General features: G+C 53.7%; 1 protein-coding gene across 3 annotated transcripts in view; it reads right to left on the bottom strand.

Annotated features, from left to right (window-relative positions):
* Window positions 1-764: 764 nt before the first annotated feature.
* The window catches only part of SIRPA (signal regulatory protein alpha), a 38,480-nt gene continuing 21,466 nt past the window's right edge, over window positions 765-17,778 (bottom strand). For 2 of the 3 annotated variants that reach the window (XM_004772926.3, XM_045080259.1), the window contains 6 exons: window positions 17,329-17,649; window positions 16,414-16,752; window positions 14,400-14,507; window positions 11,479-11,503; window positions 5,240-5,279; window positions 765-3,316 (listed from right to left, as the gene is read on the bottom strand). In XM_004772926.3, coding sequence (XP_004772983.1) covers window positions 3,062-3,316; window positions 5,240-5,279; window positions 11,479-11,503; window positions 14,400-14,507; window positions 16,414-16,752; window positions 17,329-17,649 — 1,088 coding nt within the window. In that variant the 3' untranslated portion in view covers window positions 765-3,061. Of the gene's footprint in view, window positions 3,317-5,233; window positions 5,280-11,478; window positions 11,504-11,838; window positions 13,043-14,399; window positions 14,508-16,413; window positions 16,753-17,328; window positions 17,650-17,778 lie in introns of those variants that run through there. The other variant, XR_006606863.1, reaches the window with a different exon arrangement.

The raw sequence follows: 17,778 nt of genomic DNA, 5'->3' as shown, positions 1-17,778 counted from the left end.
ATCAGGAATATTTCCTACCTCCACCGTGAAGATTGAAGCTCAGCAAGGTCAAATGCTGACACACGGTAAGCCCCACTTGTTAATATCATATGACTGTCATTATCTAATTGTCATTAATATTATGAGTATTCCCATGGAGGAGAGGGAAGGAAGCCAACATTTACACGAGCATGATATGCGAGCACTTGCCAAGAATCATCTGGCGAGGATATTCTAGGCCGAGCACCGGACTTCTGCATTCGGTTAGTCAAGGAGGAAGTGAGGTTCCCAGAGGGTGACCCACTTGTGCAAGATCCCACCGGTGGGGAGGGGCGATCAGTCCCAGCTGTGCAACGTCTAGGGCAGGGAGGAAGGACCAACACTTAGTGAAGGCCTGCAACAAACCAGGCCTGGGGCTCAGCAGCCCCGGCCCCCTTCAATCTGCACCGGAACCCTGGCTACGGGCACGACTGTCCCCATTGTGTTGACAACACGGTGAGTCTGAGTCTCCGGGAGGAGGCGAGCTGTGTGAACTCTGCAGAGTGGCAGAGCTGGGATTCAAACACGGTTCTGTTGGAATAAGGCTTATGCAGGTGTTTGGGGCATAACCTTCTGCCGACTCCTCTGAGCCAGGGGAAACAAAGTCTTTGTGTCTAGAAAACCCAAGAAAGAGACCCAAACCCCACGGTCTCCAAGCTCCAGGGCCACACGCCAGCCTCTCCCCGGCTCCCGGAGACAGGGGGGCTTACACGCGTCAAGACAAAGCCACTCAACATCCAGAAGGGTCGTTGTTACCCAGAAATCTTTATTACAAAAATATTTTGCAAGCCAAAAAGTTTAAGTTGCAACTATATACAAAATGGGGCCTGTTTCCTTCCTAGCAGTCTTAAAATAAACTCCCGAAACCACGCTCCTTCTGCAGTGTTGTTTCGACCTCTTCCTTTTCCTGGGGTTCAATACACAAGGTACGGGAATCTCCAGGCTGCCAGGCCGGAGCTAAAGCCGCACAACTTTCTTGGCCTCATTCCCTTACTCCCCTTCCAAAATTCAAAATAAAATAAAATGAAAATGGCACCAAGAAAACATTCTCTTAAGATTCTGTGTGCATGTGTGTGCGCACACACGCACGCACGCTCAACACATGTGTCTTCTCTGGGCAGAAGCGAGGGAGACTAAGGTTTACAAGCCAACCTTTCGGAATTTGGAAGCGGCCCGAGCCAGGTGGCTGGGCCACTGTGCTCCCAGATGCCGCAGAGAAACTTCGGCTCATCGGGCCAAAACTGCCCACGTGGCCTGCTGGCTCAGCCGATTCCTGGACGCCACCACGTAAAGCGCCAAATCACTGTCCCCAGAGAACTGGGTCCGAGCTGAGCTCCCTGTGTTCCACGTGTGGAACCTGCTGATGGGCAAGGTGCCTCAGCTTCTCCTTCCGATGGCCTGGGACCCCTGGGGCATCGAGTGGCTGGACCCAGGAGTGCAGGAAAGAGGAACCTCTCAGCTCGCAGAATCGGTCGCTTATACGTGAAGACCAAATAAACAGGGCTTGCCACACGTGCTGGCCCTGGGCTTAGCCAGGCCCCCACTCCCCACCAGAAGGGTGGGGTGGGGGGTGAGGGGTAGTAGGTCACAGCATCTGCCCAACCTCCTGGCTGTCTTGGATTTATTCCAGTTTGATCCTGAAAGCGTTTGAGAGCAGAAATAGAAGACTCCGCTAGCAGGGGTTAGCTTGGAGAGCTGGAAAGGGGGCAGTCACTAATGGGCGGGGAAGTAGCCACGCATAGCTTCCCTCCCCTGCATGGCATCCAGTGCCTGTGGAATGGCAGGGAATGGGGGTGGGGTAGGCATCTTTCCTCTCTCCCTCTCGCCCTGTGAAGGACGCAGCCTGGAGAAGTACTGGGCAGGTTTGGGCTTAGCACGCTGGGGGCACGGAAGGCAGCAGTACCGGCCACGTGGCTCGGCTGAGAGCACGGCCACTTTCGTCCCGGAGAGAGAAGGCTAAGCATCTCCACGGAGCAGCCACACCGCAACCTTCCTCCCCATCCTCGGGGCCTGGGTCGTGCAGGAACTCCGTTTCTGCTGTAAGAGGATCCCTCCAGGACCACCAAGCGGTAAACCTTAGGTCACACGAGACCCAACAGGGGACTTCAACACATGACAAAGAGCCAAGATAACGTTGCTGTCGTTTTAAGAAAAAAACAAAACGGAACACCACAGATCAAATTTTCTAACACCTCAGTTTCAAGATTGCACATTTCACATTTCTCAATAATTTACAGGCGTCCACAGCGAGATGTTGCTGAGTTAGTGCTAGCTGGAGGAAGCAAGCTCAGGTCTAGGAAGGAGAGGAGGGGCCACGTGTTGCGTCACGGCTGGGATGATGGGTCCTCAAGGAGTCTCGGAGGGCCGCCAGGAGGAGAAGGATTTTGTTACGCAGTCCTTGGTGGTGGTGGTGGTGGTGGTGGTTGCATGGGAGTTCCTTGGAGGGTCCTCCCCTCCCCCAGGGCCTCCGCCTCCATCAGTCCAGGGATGGGGAGGCTAGGACGTTGGCAGCAATCTCACCAAGTCTTGGGATGTGGGTCCCAGAGGTTTCTTTTTTTTTTTTTTTTTCCCCCAGCTTCTCCATGGATGGGGCGGTTGGATCTAAAGGGAACATTTCCCCCAAGCCCCAGATGGGTGGTGAAAGGAGGTGGGGTTTTCTCCTCCTCACCCTGGAAGATCAGGCTGCAGAACATCAAGGGGGTTCGTCAGGGTCTCCAAGACCGTGACCAAGACCCACATGTCGTTGGAGACAGGCATGAGGGTTCCTGGATCCCTGGCGGCTCTGGCCAGTTCCCAGATCGGTCCCCCGGCTGGCCCGGCACCATCGGCCTCCATGTGTGGTGATGCTGGGAGGACGGCGGGTGCCCTGGAAATGCTGGAGAGCCAAGTGGGTCGGGGAAACAAGAGCCAGCCTCATCCTGGGGTCCCGGGGCCTGCGCCATCCTGGCCCTCTGGGAACTGGGCTGGCTGTCCCCATCACAGCTGTCCCACATGGGACAGGAAGGCTCGCGAGGACAGACCCTAGAGACGACCACGGTCCCATTCACTTCCTCTGGACCTGGACACTGGCGTACTCCGAGTAGGACGGCTCGGGCTTGGGGGCTGGCTGCTTGGGGGCCCGGTTGAGGTGGACCATGTCCAGGTCCGCGTAGGTGAGGTTGTCCTCAGGCGCAGGCGCCGGGCCGGTCTGAATGCTGGCATACTCTGTGTGGTTGTTGGGCTCGGCGGCCCGAGGCGCAGGCTTCTTCCCCTTGGGCAGGTTCAAGTCTGCATAGGTGATGTCATTGTTGTCCTGGATCTAAATGTGGTGGAGAGACATTCATTCTGGGGCTCCCAGCCACTCATCGGCCTGTTGGCACCAAAGGCTGGATGCTTCTGTCTCCCCTTGGGCCCCACTGGCTCAGCCCTGAGTCATGCCCCATTCTTCTCTGGCCCGGGTTACCTACCTCCAGCTCTACCCTTCCAAGCCCTGCATAGCCTGAAGGAGCTTCCTGAACTCAGCCAGCTGGGTCACTTCACAGCCCTGCCTCAGTGTCCCTCCTCCTGAACCTCATCCTGCCTTTTCAGTGCTCCCTCCTCTGCCTGGTGTCCAACCCCTTTCTCCTCATCATGAAACCTAATCCGCTTCACACGTTCCAGCACAAGCAGCGCTTTATCCTAAGACCCTGCCTCGGCGGGCTCCAGGGCTCCCGCCCTGTGCCTCCTCCACTCATGACGGCACCCATCCCCCATGACAGAGTCTGTCTGGGGGTTGGAGTAGATGCCGACCCACAGTGGGTGGACACAGTCATTTACTTACTGGTTTCATCAACACATATTACTATGAATTAGAATGCAGGAACCAAGGCCAGCATTGAAGAAGCCCAATCAGTGTTGAAAGGATGGATGGATGGATGGACGGACAGACAGCAATTTCAGCCTCACTCAGGGTGAAGCTGAGATCCGGGAGACAGAGGAGAGCAGTGCATAGGACCCCGGGGAGCAGATGCATTAAGAGGCCTAGGGTTTGCGTCTCACTTGGGCTTTGTCTAGTTGAGGGACTTCAGGCAATTCACTTAAACTCTTTGGGCCTTGGTTTCACCATCTGTAGAGCAGGGATACAACCGTATTTCCAGAGTCCCTGTGAGGATCACATATGATCCCTCAGGTAAAGCTCTTAGGAGAGAGCCTGGCACCTATCAAGTGACACACGTATGTTCGATAAACATTAGCCATCATCGGCCACCTAGCCAACCCAAAGGTCCCCCACATGCTCGTCTTGCCATGCACAACTGCTGCCTTCAAATTACTCATCACGCATTACCAGCTCTGCTCCCTCCGCGCTCCTGCCCCGACCGTAGAGGCAGAGGGGGCGACGGCAGCCGCTGGCTGTCGTCGGTGCACAGTGATGACTGCAGAGCTCAACCTCCGAGGGCTTGGAGGCTCCATGCCGTCGCACGGAGCACCTTCTCTAGGCCCCACTCAGCCCGTTGTTGAATTACTTACCCCATTTTACAAGTGAAGCAACTGAGACCCAGAGAGTTTAAATACTTGGGTCAAAGTCACACAGCTGGAAAGGATCCAAAGTCTGTTGGACTCCAGCTGTGGTCACACCACCCAGCCCTTGGGGCTGACCGGGTCAGGAGAGCAGGCCGCAGTGTTGAGGCCAGAAATGCTGCGCTTTTACCAGCCCTGACTCTGAACCACAAATTGTGTCTGAAGCGATGACCAGAGCCGGGAAAATGTCAAGGACAGCTGGTCCTCTCTTGCTCTCGGGTTCAGGGCAGGGCCTGTCTCATTTCAAGAGGCGGAGAAGCCCTCTGCTTCCGAGGTCTGACATCAGCCAGCAAGAAGCAGGGCTAGGCTTCTCAGAATCAGGCCAACCAAGTTGCCCGCGCCACTGCATCAGCAGTTTTGAGGAGAAAGCGCCAGAAAGGGAGTACGCCCTTGCACGAGGCATTTAGTAAGCAAACCGCGGACAGCGCCCCCTGGAGTTGTACAGTGGGTGTGCTGGATCAAGGAGACTGTGATTCTCTCCTGGTTGGGGCAGAGGGAGAGTGTGCACAGAGGACGAGGGGGACATTAGGAATGTCAGGCTCCCCGACTCTCCCCACCACCCCCCAGCCCCTGCCCCGCTCTGGGGAAGGAGTCTTAATTTAGAACAGGAGCTGCAACTCTGGTTGAGGGGAAGGAAATCACACCATCGAGATTCCCAGGAAGGGCATCTCACCAAGGACTGTACCTGGGTTATTTCTCTGGTGTTCTTCTCGGGCTCATGCAACCTAAAAAGGAAAGAGACGCACAGATAAAAATATCCTCCCTATCTCAAGTGCTCATGCAAATCGGTAAGAATAACATTTTCATTCCATTTCCCATATGGGTGGAGCAAGTCACAACAGCAACACAGGGTTTATCAAATGTTTGGACTGAAGGGTCAGTCTTAGTGAGAAGGAATTTTAAGCAATGCACTTATCTTTCTTTCCCCCCGACCCCAACCTACATTTTCTGGCAAGGATTTTAAAAAAAGTTAAAATACCGGGTGCTGGGGAAGGTATGGTGAAACAGACACATTCATACATGGCTGGCGGGAAGGGCAAACCCATATAAGCCTGCTGGGAGGCGGCTTGGCAAAATCGAGAGCTTGGAAGGTGTCCTCATCTTTTGACTCATAAGTGAGCATTTTGGGGGGGGATTCAAAATATAGAAAAAGCGTTAGGCACGGAGGCATTTGTCACAGAGCAGGACAGGGAGGAAGGTTTCTATGTTACAGCTCTGCCAACTGGGACTGGTTTAGGAAATTAGGATAGGTTCATAGATAAAGATTTAAAAGGCTTATGAGGTTGTTTTTTTTTGTTTTTTTTTTTTTTTACAAATGATTACCTTAAAGTGATAAGTGAAAAGGCAACATTCTCTGTGGTTTGATCTGGATTCTAAAAATGTATGGATAACAAGGAAGGAAACATAGTAAAAATGCTAACAGCAGTGGTCTTTGGGAGGATTTTTTTTTCCCCTCCCTTTTCGTTCCCCTATTTTCTACACGTTCTATATTCTACACATCTAGGTCTTAGCATTAAAAAAAAAAAAAAAAGAAAAGAAAAGAAAAGAGAAGGTACAGTGTCCTGGTTAATCAAAGGAGCTGTTCATGCACTTGATTCTGTAATTGAAGGCCGTGGCTTGGCTCACTTCAGGGTCATGGTCAAGGTGGTGAGCACATCGGAGCCACAGTTTTACGGGAGTTGTGTAAATTCTCAGGCCGGCAACTCTGGGGATGTGAGCCTGGATAATGTCAGAAATGAGCAATGGGGCTTGGCAGCAGGGTTATTAATGGATTTGGCACGAGATCTTGGCTCCGAGAGCAGTTCTGGGACATGACAAGCCCCACGTGGCCACAGAAACAGCCCTCTGGGAGCAGGGACACCGGCTGCTAAGGAAGATCACAAAGCTCTATCCACACCCCTTCCAAGGCTCCCCACAGCCTCTGGTTCAAATAAAACCCATCACCCATCAACCCATAGTAAGCTGTGTGCTCTGGCCCCTGTGGACTGCCCCAGGCCCTTTCACTGCCTGACCTTATTTACCCACAGATCTACCCACTGAGTATTTCACAATGGCTATTCAATGAGACATACTTTGCATCAACAACAGCCTGGAAAGCCGCTCTCAACCACTTTTCCTCTTGGTTGACTTTTGTGCTTTCTTTAAGACTTATCTATGGTGTCACTCTCTTGGGAGAGCTTCTCTGACAGCGCTGGGCTGGCTGGGCTGCCCTTCCAGGATACACCTTCAAGCTTCCTTGATTATTTTCCCGCCTGCCGCCTGCCTGCCATGCTTCGTCAGCACATGGGTAGAGGTGCGTAAAAGTGACTTGGAATGAAGACATTCAGACTGCCCCAGGGCCTTTGCACAGGCAGCTTCTGTTTGCTTCACTGCTTCTTTTTCTTCGGATTCTATTTCAAATAGTCCGTTCTTGGGGAAACCTTCACCGGGCTTCAAATTCCATTCTCAGAACACTGGGTTCCTCTTTTCAGAGCAATATTGCAGATGAGACGCAATTATCCATTTTTGTTGGGTCTCTCTTTTATCTCTGAGAATGGCACTGCTCTTACCCATCCTTGGGCTCAGGCTAAAGAAATGGAAATCATCCCTGATTCGCTTGTCCTCCTTTACAAACCACGTTAGCCCATCTCAACGCTTGTGGACTTTGCTTCCAAAATCCTTCTCAAACTCAGCTACTCAAGTCTCCTCCACCACCATCCCAGCTCCCTAGGTTCCTGGAGAGCCTCCTCCCTGGTGTCCCGGCTTCTGTTCCCACCCCTCGGCATGCCATTCTCCACATGGAAAAGGTGTAGGTGAGGTCATGTCATTTTCTGCTCAAAACCCTTAACCCCTTGTCACGGTACAGTGAAATCCATCTCCGTATCCAGAATGGCACGCCTATGTGGTCGGTCCCAGCTCAGTGCTCTAGTCTCCCATTTCTTCCCCTCGCCCGCTCCAGCCCGGCTGCCCTGGCCTCCTCCGTATTCCAACTGCTCCTGCCTTTGGGTCTTGGCACTGGCTGTTCCCTCTGCCTGGCCCACTCTTGTCCCAGATATTCCCGAGGTGAGATCCTTCCTGTCCTTCAGCTACCTTCTGAATGTCACCTCTGGACACCAGCTTTCCCTGACCGCCCGCTGCAGCCCACACCCTGTTCTGCTCCCTGCCTAGCTCTGTTTTATCCAGCCAGCACCTGTATGACATCGTGTATTAACCTCCCACCCAGCTTGTTTGGTGACCTCCCTCCTGATGGATCATGGGCTCCACACTAAAGCCCTGACACCCGGTAATGGGCTGGGGCACTGTCAGCACACCCTAAGTATTTGTTAAACAAAGAAATGAATGAATGAATGAATGAACATTGAATCAAAAGTGCCACAAGACTAGGATGAGTATCTTTTTTTTTTGCTCTCCTTCGAAACCCCCCAGCTAAAGACCAGGCACTGAGATGGGCTCAATTCAGATGAATAAATGAAAGAATCAGAGAAGCCCTAAGTATTCCAAGAATAAACGCAGTGAACGTCTGACAAGTGAACAAACGGCCGACCGAATGAACCCCAGTGCCCAATTAAGGGAACAGAGACCTATTTTTCTCCCATCTGAGCCAGGGAAGGTTACAGACAATGTTCTACAGTTATGTCCCTAACCCAGTCCTCCACCAGCCCTGAGACCTGAAGGGCCCCCTGAGCTCAAAGTGGCGGCACCCACCCTCAGCTCCCTCCTAAAGGTGCTCGGTTGTTATCTACACCGGCCTGTCCTGGAAAGTGCCTGATCCCAGCCGGCTGCCGGAAGCTGGCCGCTGCATGGGAACCAGCATCCCCGCTCACCAGCTAGTGCTTCGGTTTAGGGAGATGAAAGGGAGCAGGCAATCTCACGGCTCCCTTGGTAGATTCACACTGGAAAAATAAAACCTAGGCGGAAAATGGTTGGCTTCTCTGGGGAAGAAAAAGTAGGCAGTGGGAGGCATGAGAGCAGTGAGCAGCCGCAACGGGCTCCCGTGGCAGGGAAATCTGGGCTGGAGCCCGAGTTCTGGCACTTGCCGGTTGTGGGGCCTTGGGAACGTCACACGACTTCTCTGAGCCTCAGTTTCCTCCGCATACACTGTGACAAGAATAACCTTCCAGAACAGGGGTTCTCAAAGTCTGGGTTGGAAGCGGCAGCATCAGCACCACCTGGGAACGTGTTAGAAACGCAAACCCTGCATCAGAAACTCTGGAGGGGAGAGGGGGAGGCCCCCAGTAATCTGTGTTTTAACAAGCCATCCAGGAGATTCTGCTGCACGCTCGGAGTTTGAGAAGCTCTGTTCAATGAACATGGCGCAAGAGTAAATCAGAGGGTTTATGCTATAATTAAAATTACTGTTGGGCCACTAGAGGAAAAGACAGAGATGGGTTCCCGGGATGCAGAAAGTGCTTGACGGATGGATGTTAGCTGCTGACGCTGTCGTTACTATTACGACATTGTCCCTTCCTTTCGGGAACTTATGTCTAATTGGGAAGTTAAGAGAAGCAAACAACGACAACGATAAAAACAAAATAAAAAAGAACGATCCTCCCATATCTGCGGCCGGGAAGGCACTGAGAAGGAGAGTTTTAGAGATTCGGAAGGGGAAGAGATTGGGGATTGGGGCCATGGTTTGGGATGGCTTTCTTTCATTCCTCGTGCATTTGGTTCATTCCACAAACCTTAACCGAGCACCTGTTCCGTTCCAGGCACAGTGCCAGGTTCAGCAGAACCTGAAGGAAAGGCTCCCTGCCCCTAACGGGGATGGTGGTGGGTGTGGGAGGGTTGCGGGGTGGGTTCCAGCCTAGGGCAGGTCCAGAGGCAGCTGGAATACACGGTGGTTGTCAGTGCAGGGGCACCAGGAGAAGTGCCGGGACGGGACCCTGTCCCTGGAGTGAGTGTGTGTGTGTGTAATGTCTTCGCTGAGCCCAGGGGAAGGGCGGGAGACAAGCAGGTGAAAGGAGGGGTGCCCACTTGAGCTCCCGTGTCACACAACTCCAAGGGGCACTGTTGGCAGAGCCCATGGTGATGCTGCTCCCTGGCAGGGGGGGAACCCTGAGTGGTGCAGGAGCACATCTCAGGGAGAGAGGCCGGCACGTGAGGCCTGGGAGGAGAGCGAGGACATAGCGTGTGGGAGGCTGTGAAGGGCGTGCAGCGTGGCTGAGTCACGGAGTGTGAAGGCTGGGGAGTAGCTGGAAGGGAAACTGTCCAAGTCGGTGGGGGCCAAACTGAGAGGGGCCTGCGGGCCTCAGGGGCGCGGCTGGACACTGTCGAGGGCCGTGGGAGCCACTGAAGGTTTCCAGGCAAAGGACAGGAGTCAAGTTTTGGAGTGTCTGGGTGGCTCTCTGGGTTAAACGTCCGCCTTTGGCTCAGGTCATGATCTCAGGGTCCTGGGATCAAGCCCCGCACCACCGGGCTCCCTGCTCAGTGGGGAGCCTGCTTCTCCCTCTCTCTGCCTCTCCCCCAACCCCCACCGCTCATGCTCTCTCAAATAAATAAATAAAATCTTCAAAAACAGCAACAAAAAGAAGAGAAGTCTTGCCCTTGGAAAAGAGTGTACTTGGTGTACACACACACACACACACACACACACACGGCACTCCCATTGCCCCCAACCTGGGGACTGTCCTTGAGTCTGTAATCCATCGGACTGTCCTTGAGTCTGTAATCCATCGGCAAGTCCTCTTGACTTTACATGCAGCATCTGCCCCTTCCTCTGCCATCCTACCCCCTTGGTCCAGGCCACCCACACAGGCTTGGACCCCTGTGGCGACCTCCTCTGGGCCTCCGTGCCGCCTCCGTCACCTCCCACAGCTTGCTCCCCACATGCCGCTCACGGTAGTCCTTTTAAAACACAAGTCAGATCGTCTCCCTCCTATGGCTCCTCGTCCCACTGGGAGTCAAAGCCTGGACCACTGGCCTCCACTCCAGAACCTTAGTTCCTACTCTGCAGTTCTGAAATACACAAAGCTCTTAAAAAAAAAAAAAAAAAAGAAAGAAAAAAGAAAAAGAAAAAAGAAAAAAAGGGAAAGATCTGCACAACCCATTTGTTAGCAAAACCTGACCTGAGCCAACATGAAGCTATTTATGGCTTTTATTTATGGCCCATGCGGGGCGTGTCTGTGCAATTTATCTGTTGTTTCCAGGCAGGTCCATTCAAGTGGTAGATTATGGGGTTCTGGATCTCTCCGCTGGGGGCAAATATCGGGGGCTTTCCTTTAAAAGCTGGGAAGTCTGAATTAGTCACAACCTGGCTGCGTGGCCTTGGGCTGCGACCGTGGACCTGCATCTCCCTGGCCTCATCTCCTGCCCTTCCCGTTCCTTCTGCCCCAGCACGCAGGCCTCCTCCTCTCGGCCTCCCGCCTTGGCCATGCTCGCTCTTGCCCAGCAGACACAACTCCCTTCACAGCTCCTTGGCTCAGTCCCTGTTCACGTCCTCTCTTCAGCAGAGGCCCCATCTCCTACCTAAGCTAGTCAATCTCCGTCCCCCTGCTTTTTAGCAGACCCTCGGCTGCTGGGTCGGCTGCAGACCGGTTTCTACCCTACCTGTCCCGGCATTCCCAGGGCCACCTGCGCCCGGGCTGGCAACACACACAGAATGACAGAAAGGAAGCTCAAATTTCGCAACTTGGATCATAGGGCTGCGTGTGGGGACGGCAGCTTTCCGCCCCCCTCCGAACGGGACTGGCTGAGGGTCTCACTGTTTGCGGACGGCAGACAGGACATCAGAGCCTCCGCATGCCGAAGAAATCCCCTCAAATCCCCTTGCTCTAGACAATTATTAAACACGGCCCTGGCAGAGCCGCTTACACAGGAGAGAAATAGCAAGGCTGCCCTGCATGGCAATGGGGGTCAGTGGGCGTGGATGGTGCTTCACAGTTTGGGGGGGCTGTCAACCGACTACCCACCCAATACAGAGCCCTCCTCGCCCAGCAGCGCACTTACCTCGTAGAAGAAGTGGAGCCCTTGGCTGAAAGAAAAAAGAAACCCAAACCAGTTATTTAACCTAGAAACACACTGTTCTTATGTAACTTTTCGCAGGTGGGGGAGGGGGGAGTGCAAAGGTTTGCCTCTAGGGAGGTTGTGAGGAATTGTTGAAATCACCTCCTCTGAACCACAGGAATCCCCCATGGCCACTCCAGCGGGAGGTCCAGTATCTTCCATCAGGGAGACCAGTGGTCTGGGCCTTCCCACTTTCCCACCTCTGGGGGTTGCCAAGGTCCGATCCCCAAGCAGCCTTCAGTCCAGGAGGGCCCGACTGCCCTGCGTCTGTCTGGCCTCACTTCCATTCGCCAGATACCTTACCTGAGACCCTGTAGGAGCCTGGGTCCCCGTCAGGACACTTCACTGCTGAGGAACAGATTTTAGCAGAGTGAGAGTTGGGGGAGCGGGTGCAAATCCCATGTCTGCCCCCAACTCACTCGCTGTGTGACCTTGGCTGGATCACGTGCCCTCTCTGAGCTTGGATTTCAGCTCTCCAGCTCACAGGACTGGGCTGGACATCCATTTATTTTCATGTCACTACGTCGCAAAAAAGGATCTTAGGCGGGAAGAAAGGATCCATCTGGTTCAGAGAATTTAAACCTATGATAAGGGGCATCCCACAGAGAACCTGCTGGGATTTGACCACTAACTGACCCCCCATCCCACTGTAAAATTGTAATTAAGAGGCAACCTGTACACCTTTGCAAAAGTCACCCTTTGCCAGGCTAGAGCCTTCCACAGCACAAAAATTCTCCCTGCCAGGAGAGCACCTGGTGCCTGGGCAGGCAGGTAGTGGGTTTTTGGGTGAGCGGGTAGCCTTGGGAAGGCTGCATCTCAGCATCCACTGTCTGAATGGAAGCTGATGGGCTGCAGAGTGCCGGGACACCAATCACCAACCATTTTAGACCAGAGACACTGGGTGGTTCTCTAGGGTCACACAGCTGGTAAGCAGTAGAGCTGAAATCAGTACATTTCATTGCTGGTATTGAGGTAGAGGATGGACAGACGCCTCCAGGGACCAATGAGGAGTGAAGGGTCATCTCATTAAGGCAGAGATGATGTGCAGAGTGGTTCTCAGACGTGGTCCCTGGAGACGGACCACATTTGAATCTTGGCCCCACCTCTTAGCAGCTGTGAGGCCCTGGGCAAATTTTATAGCCTCTCTGTGCCTCAGTCTGTGCCTCTGTAAAGGCGGGTTAATAAAACCACCGCAGAGGCTTGTGGTGAGAACAGTGTATGGCACATCAGAGCGCTAGTTGTCACTGTCACCAGGGCCTACATCTGAGAGCTGGGCTCTGAGCACAACTAGACCCATCCCTTGAGGGCTGGGCGGCCTTCAGCAGTGTCTGCAGCTCTCCAAGCCCCATCCCTCTTCCGGGCCCAAGCCCACAGTAAGGAGGGTGCATATGCCTGACATGGTGGCCCCGAAGAGGGGCTGGGATTTCACTCACGGCCACCATGAATGCCCTCCGATGGGCGGGCTTCTCACTCTCCGGGGGCAGGGGAGCCTGCTTCTCTGCCCTTCCTGTGTGATGAGAAGGCTTGGACATTAGGGGAAAACCACCCGGTAGATTACCTAACAGAAACCTCTTCCAGAGTCCAAAAGGTGGCCGGACTCCAGCCCTCCTGGATGGGGGTGGCTAAGGTTCAGCCAGTACTCATAGCCGAGTCCTGCCAGCCAGTCCAGGAGGGAGGGAAGCTTGGGGAGCAGAGGGGAAGGGGTGCAGAGACGTGTGACTGATGAACACCACACCCATTGGAGCCCAGCCCCGGGGTCCGGCTGCAGAAAGGCAGCTCAGGACAGCGCTCTGCGATCTGCGGCATATGGTGGGTCACAAACAGCATTTTAAAGGGAATTTAGTATAGAATCTGACAGAAAAGAAAATACCAGAGTTCCAATTTTATCCACAGGAGTGTGGTGTGCGCCGAGTGGAGATATGAAATGTGTTTCTGTAACTCGTAGTTGAAGAAGTTTCAGAAACACTGGCTTAAAATCGTCTCCTCCAAGAGTGGTGAAGAGAGCATATATTTTCTGAGGTCTGAGAATGTTATTTTACGTGAGCCCATCGGTGTTTCGTAACTCTCCTCCGAGGGAGGCACTGCTATACCCATTTTACAGATGCAGAGACTGAGGCTCACAGAGGCCAATGCGATTGTTTGGAATCTAGAACAAGGCTGTGAAACCCTGGTTTGCCTGATTCTGAAGTCAGAGGCCTGGCCACAGCACCTCCACACACAAATGAGGGCACGATGTCCCAGATCTGCCCTTCGACCCTCCTGCTGCACAAAGGCTGTGTGCTTTGCCACTGTGACAACAGTTTTCCAGGAAGGTGGTTCCTGTTTCTGGGCTCACATACGATACTGACAACAGGAGCTAACATTTACTGAGCACCTGCTGTGTTCCAGGCACTCCCTGAACGTTTTACATGACATGGCCCACTTAATCTTTCCCAACAGTCTTGGAGGAGGCGTTGGTATGATCCCCACCTCCTCTAGCCTCCCGCCTAGAGGCTGGGCATGTACCTGGATGGGTAAGAGGAAAGAAGACATTGCTGGGGTTCCTAGCAAATAATGTTTCCTTTCTGAGCCCCCCTTCATGTCCTGGCATCTCCCTGCTTCCCAATTTGGTAGTGGTCCTGGGAGGATGGGAGGCCTGGAGCAGTGAGACGGAGGGAGGGACCCACAGGGCAGTGGGACGGGGGTGGTGGGAGGAGGAGGTGCTGGGCCAGCCTTGACACTGTTACCGCTGGGCTTCTTGTGGAAGCAACTGGACTCCCTCACGGCTCAAGCTACGTTAGCCCAGAGCACTTTCGTGGTCTCTCCCTCTGGGAAGGACAGCCCAGGGGCCAGCTCTTGGGGGAGGAAGAGGAGAATGCACGCACCTTTCTTCTGTCGGATCCGGAGGAGGTAGAGGGCTGCGATCAGCAGAGCCACCAGCAAGGCACAAACCACGCCCACCACAATGAAGATGCTCCGGCTGTCATTATTGTCTAGGGACCACATGGAACAGAGACTTCACATATGCAAATTAAAAACAGTGAAACTTAATACCCACCACCCCTTTTCACCACTAGGTAGGCATCATTAACAGAGAACATCTGGCCATATGTGTTCCGAGTCACAAGGGCACGTTCATGGGTAGGCACACACTTCCCCACGTGGGTCCCGTGTGATCCTCGTGCAAAAACCGTGCTGAGGTGGCCAGGAGGGAAAGCATTCCTGGCTGATGGCGATGTAGGAAACCTGGCCTCGGGATGTGGGCAGAAATCTCACTCCCAAGGCACAGAAACATGTTCCTTCTCATCTGGAATGAACCAGAGTGGCCACCGCGACAGCCCAGGTCTGACTGGAATTCCGAGTCGTAACTGGCTGTCACACATAGGCTGGGGGCGGGTTGTCGAGGGATGGTGACCAATGGCAGACATGTGCAGCTGGTTACTGGACTCTACAGAGCTCTCAGGAGCTGTCTATTCGTCTGTGCCTGGCACCAGGGCAGAGGAGATGGGACTCCAGGTCACATGCAATAGAGACCGCATGGATAGAGACCGCGTGGGTAGGGCTGGTGCTAGGGCACAGGTCAGAGGGATCCTGCCCTAGAGCACTGTGGGTAGTCAGGAGCAGGGCTCTGAGTGGCAGAGATGTGCGTTCAAATCAGTGCACCTGGTTGTGTGGCCTTGAGCCAGGCATTCAAACCTCCCTGTACGTACTGACCTCCTCTTGTATGACTGAGGCCAATAATAATCTTTACTTTGTTGGATAGCTCTGAGGATTAACCTACTAACTAAACAATCAACCAACTCACTCACTCACTTATTCTTTTTAAAAGTATTTCCTGAGTGTCTACTAGATGCCAGGTCCTGAAGCTATGATGCTGAACAAGGCAGCAATGCTTCCTGGCAGCTCAGTCTCAGAGCTGGAGGTCAAGGGCGTCTTCTTCAACACTGCCATGAGCAGGCCAAGAGGCCCAGAGAGAGGCACTGACTTGTCCTAGGTCACCTAGCTTGTCTGTGACAGGGCCAGGGTCAAAATTCACAGGTCCTGTCTGCTAGTATAGTGCTTATCCTATGAAAACCAGGCATCAGTGACATCAAAGGGACACCTTGCCACAGCCCCAAGGCTCCTAGAGCTCCCATTCAGTCATAGGCTGCATCCAGGAAAGATATGGTCTCTATTGTGATCCATCCAAAAGGTCGGCCAGGTGCAAGGCAGAGCTCTGTTAATGACAAGGGATGGAACATTCCATAGTGGCACCAAAATGCCAATGAGGTGCTGCTATTTTGAAGAAAGAAGAGAGAGATGTCGACAACAGGTTGGGAGGGCTGAGAAAATCACACTGACACTTCTTACTGGAACAGGGGAACGGCAAGGCTGTCACCGTCTTCATCGGGCATGCACTTTGGCCTAGAAACGCTCTTTGGGAAATCGTCCCCCAGAAACAGCTGCACGTGTATCAGAGTCTGCGCAAGGTCATTCATCACAGGTAAGTTGCAAAGGTTCTGGGGTTCCCATCCCATTCCGGAGGTGCAGGCTTGCAAAGGCAGCTAGAGAGACAAGGCCCAGACAAGAAAGAACAGCAGGAGGGACAGCTAGCCTGGCCTGGTGACAGTCTCTGTCAGGTGCAGGAGCAGGAGGCAGGAAGCTAGGAACAGGCCAGTGTCCCTCCCCCTGGTCTCTCTCGAATGCATGTTTCTGTCAAAAGAACTACAAAGATGGGTACCAAACCTTTACCAGCGGTCACTGCTGAGCTGTGGGCTTTGGGGGGAGGGGCACTTATTGTAAAATTAGACTTCGTATCTACAGACCTCTAGATTATTCCATAATAAATGGGAATTACTACTTTCAATGTTAAGAAACATAAAATCTAAAGTGCCAGGACAGTCGGCATTGAGGCCTCACCCTGGGTTTTTTGCGTTTCCTGGTCCTTCTGGTGGGCTGAAGCCACAAGGGTATGGTTTCTGGTGACCGCGGGCTGTCCGTCGTGCTGCACCAGGCAGGTGAACACCACGTCTTCCCTGTGGGCAGATGAGTTCACCAGGAGCCAGCTCGTCCAGTTAAAGGTCCCATCCTTGTTCTCTACGAGGTTCGAGGCCCTTGAGGCCATTTCTGTTCGGGACACGTTGCCGTTCTCCAGCCAGGTCAGCTGGAGGCGCTGGGGGTAGAACTTCTTCACTTGGCAAGTGACTTTCACCTGGTCCCCTGACACGGTCTGCTGGGAAACCTCCAAGGTAGGCGGAACTGAAACAGCACAGGGCAGAAGCTCTCACCTCATGGAACAGATGGAGGGGCTCGAGAACTTAGCTGCCCCCACACAGCAAGGGAATCACCCAGAACAGAGTTAGGCAAACAGCTGGTGCTCTAACACTAAGTCTTTGCATATGAATGAAATCCCTAAGCACAGTGCCCAGCACACAGTAGGTGCTCAAGGAATGATGGCTCCTGATAAGCTAAGAATGAGTGAAATCAAGATTCTCAGCTCCATGCATACATTTGGAACAGAATAACTGTAGCAAAACAAATGACCCCACCAAGCACACGGTGGCATGGAGTACAGCAGGTGCTCAATAATTGGAATTGCTGTGTTAGAGTAAAGCAAACTACTGAGCACAGTGCTTGGCACGTGGTAGGTGTTCATCCCACGGCAGCCATGGAAACAGTAGGAGGGGACGGCACATCTAGCTGCAGGTGACCTGGAGGGTCTGCCAGGGGTCAGACTCCAGAGAACCAAGGGCTTGGGGCAGGGAGCGGGGGAGGGGCAGGCTTGGAGACTAGGGGGCCAGACCTGGGCTGGGGTTTGGGGGCAGGGGCATCTACCTCGGAGGACCTCAGACAGGTTGGCAGTCCCACGAAGAGGAGGGCCCCCCTGCAGGGTCACGTGGGTCACCTCGCAGATGACCTGGGAGCGAACATCCCCCGGGGCCAGCACCAGTCTGGTTGTGCTGGAGATGCTGTAGGACGTTCTGTTTCCCTCTGGGTCCACGCTGGTCTGGGAGGCTGCCAGCTCATTCCCGTTTCTGAACCATCTCAGGGTGATGTTTCTGGGGGAGAAGCCGTGGGACTTGCAGGTGAAGTTCACTGTCTGCTCCGGCGAGGCCCTGGCCGTGGGGCCAGACACCACGGGGGGAGAGGGTTTGGCTACAAGAGGAGCATTTGTGAACAGTGAGCATGACTGTGGTCATCAGCGCTCAGAATACGTGTGAGACGCTGTGGAGAACGCACCGCCCTTCTGATAGTGTGCAGAGGGCCGTGTCTTCTCCTTGAACG

The sequence above is a fragment of the Mustela putorius genome, unplaced genomic scaffold (assembly GCF_011764305.1).
Source record: "Mustela putorius furo isolate JIRA1106 unplaced genomic scaffold, ASM1176430v1.1 tig00000054_pilon_pilon_pilon, whole genome shotgun sequence".
NCBI lineage: Eukaryota > Metazoa > Chordata > Mammalia > Carnivora > Mustelidae > Mustela > Mustela putorius.
Note: the sequence above shows the minus strand (reverse complement) of the source record. Positions and strands in the feature narration are given on the sequence as shown.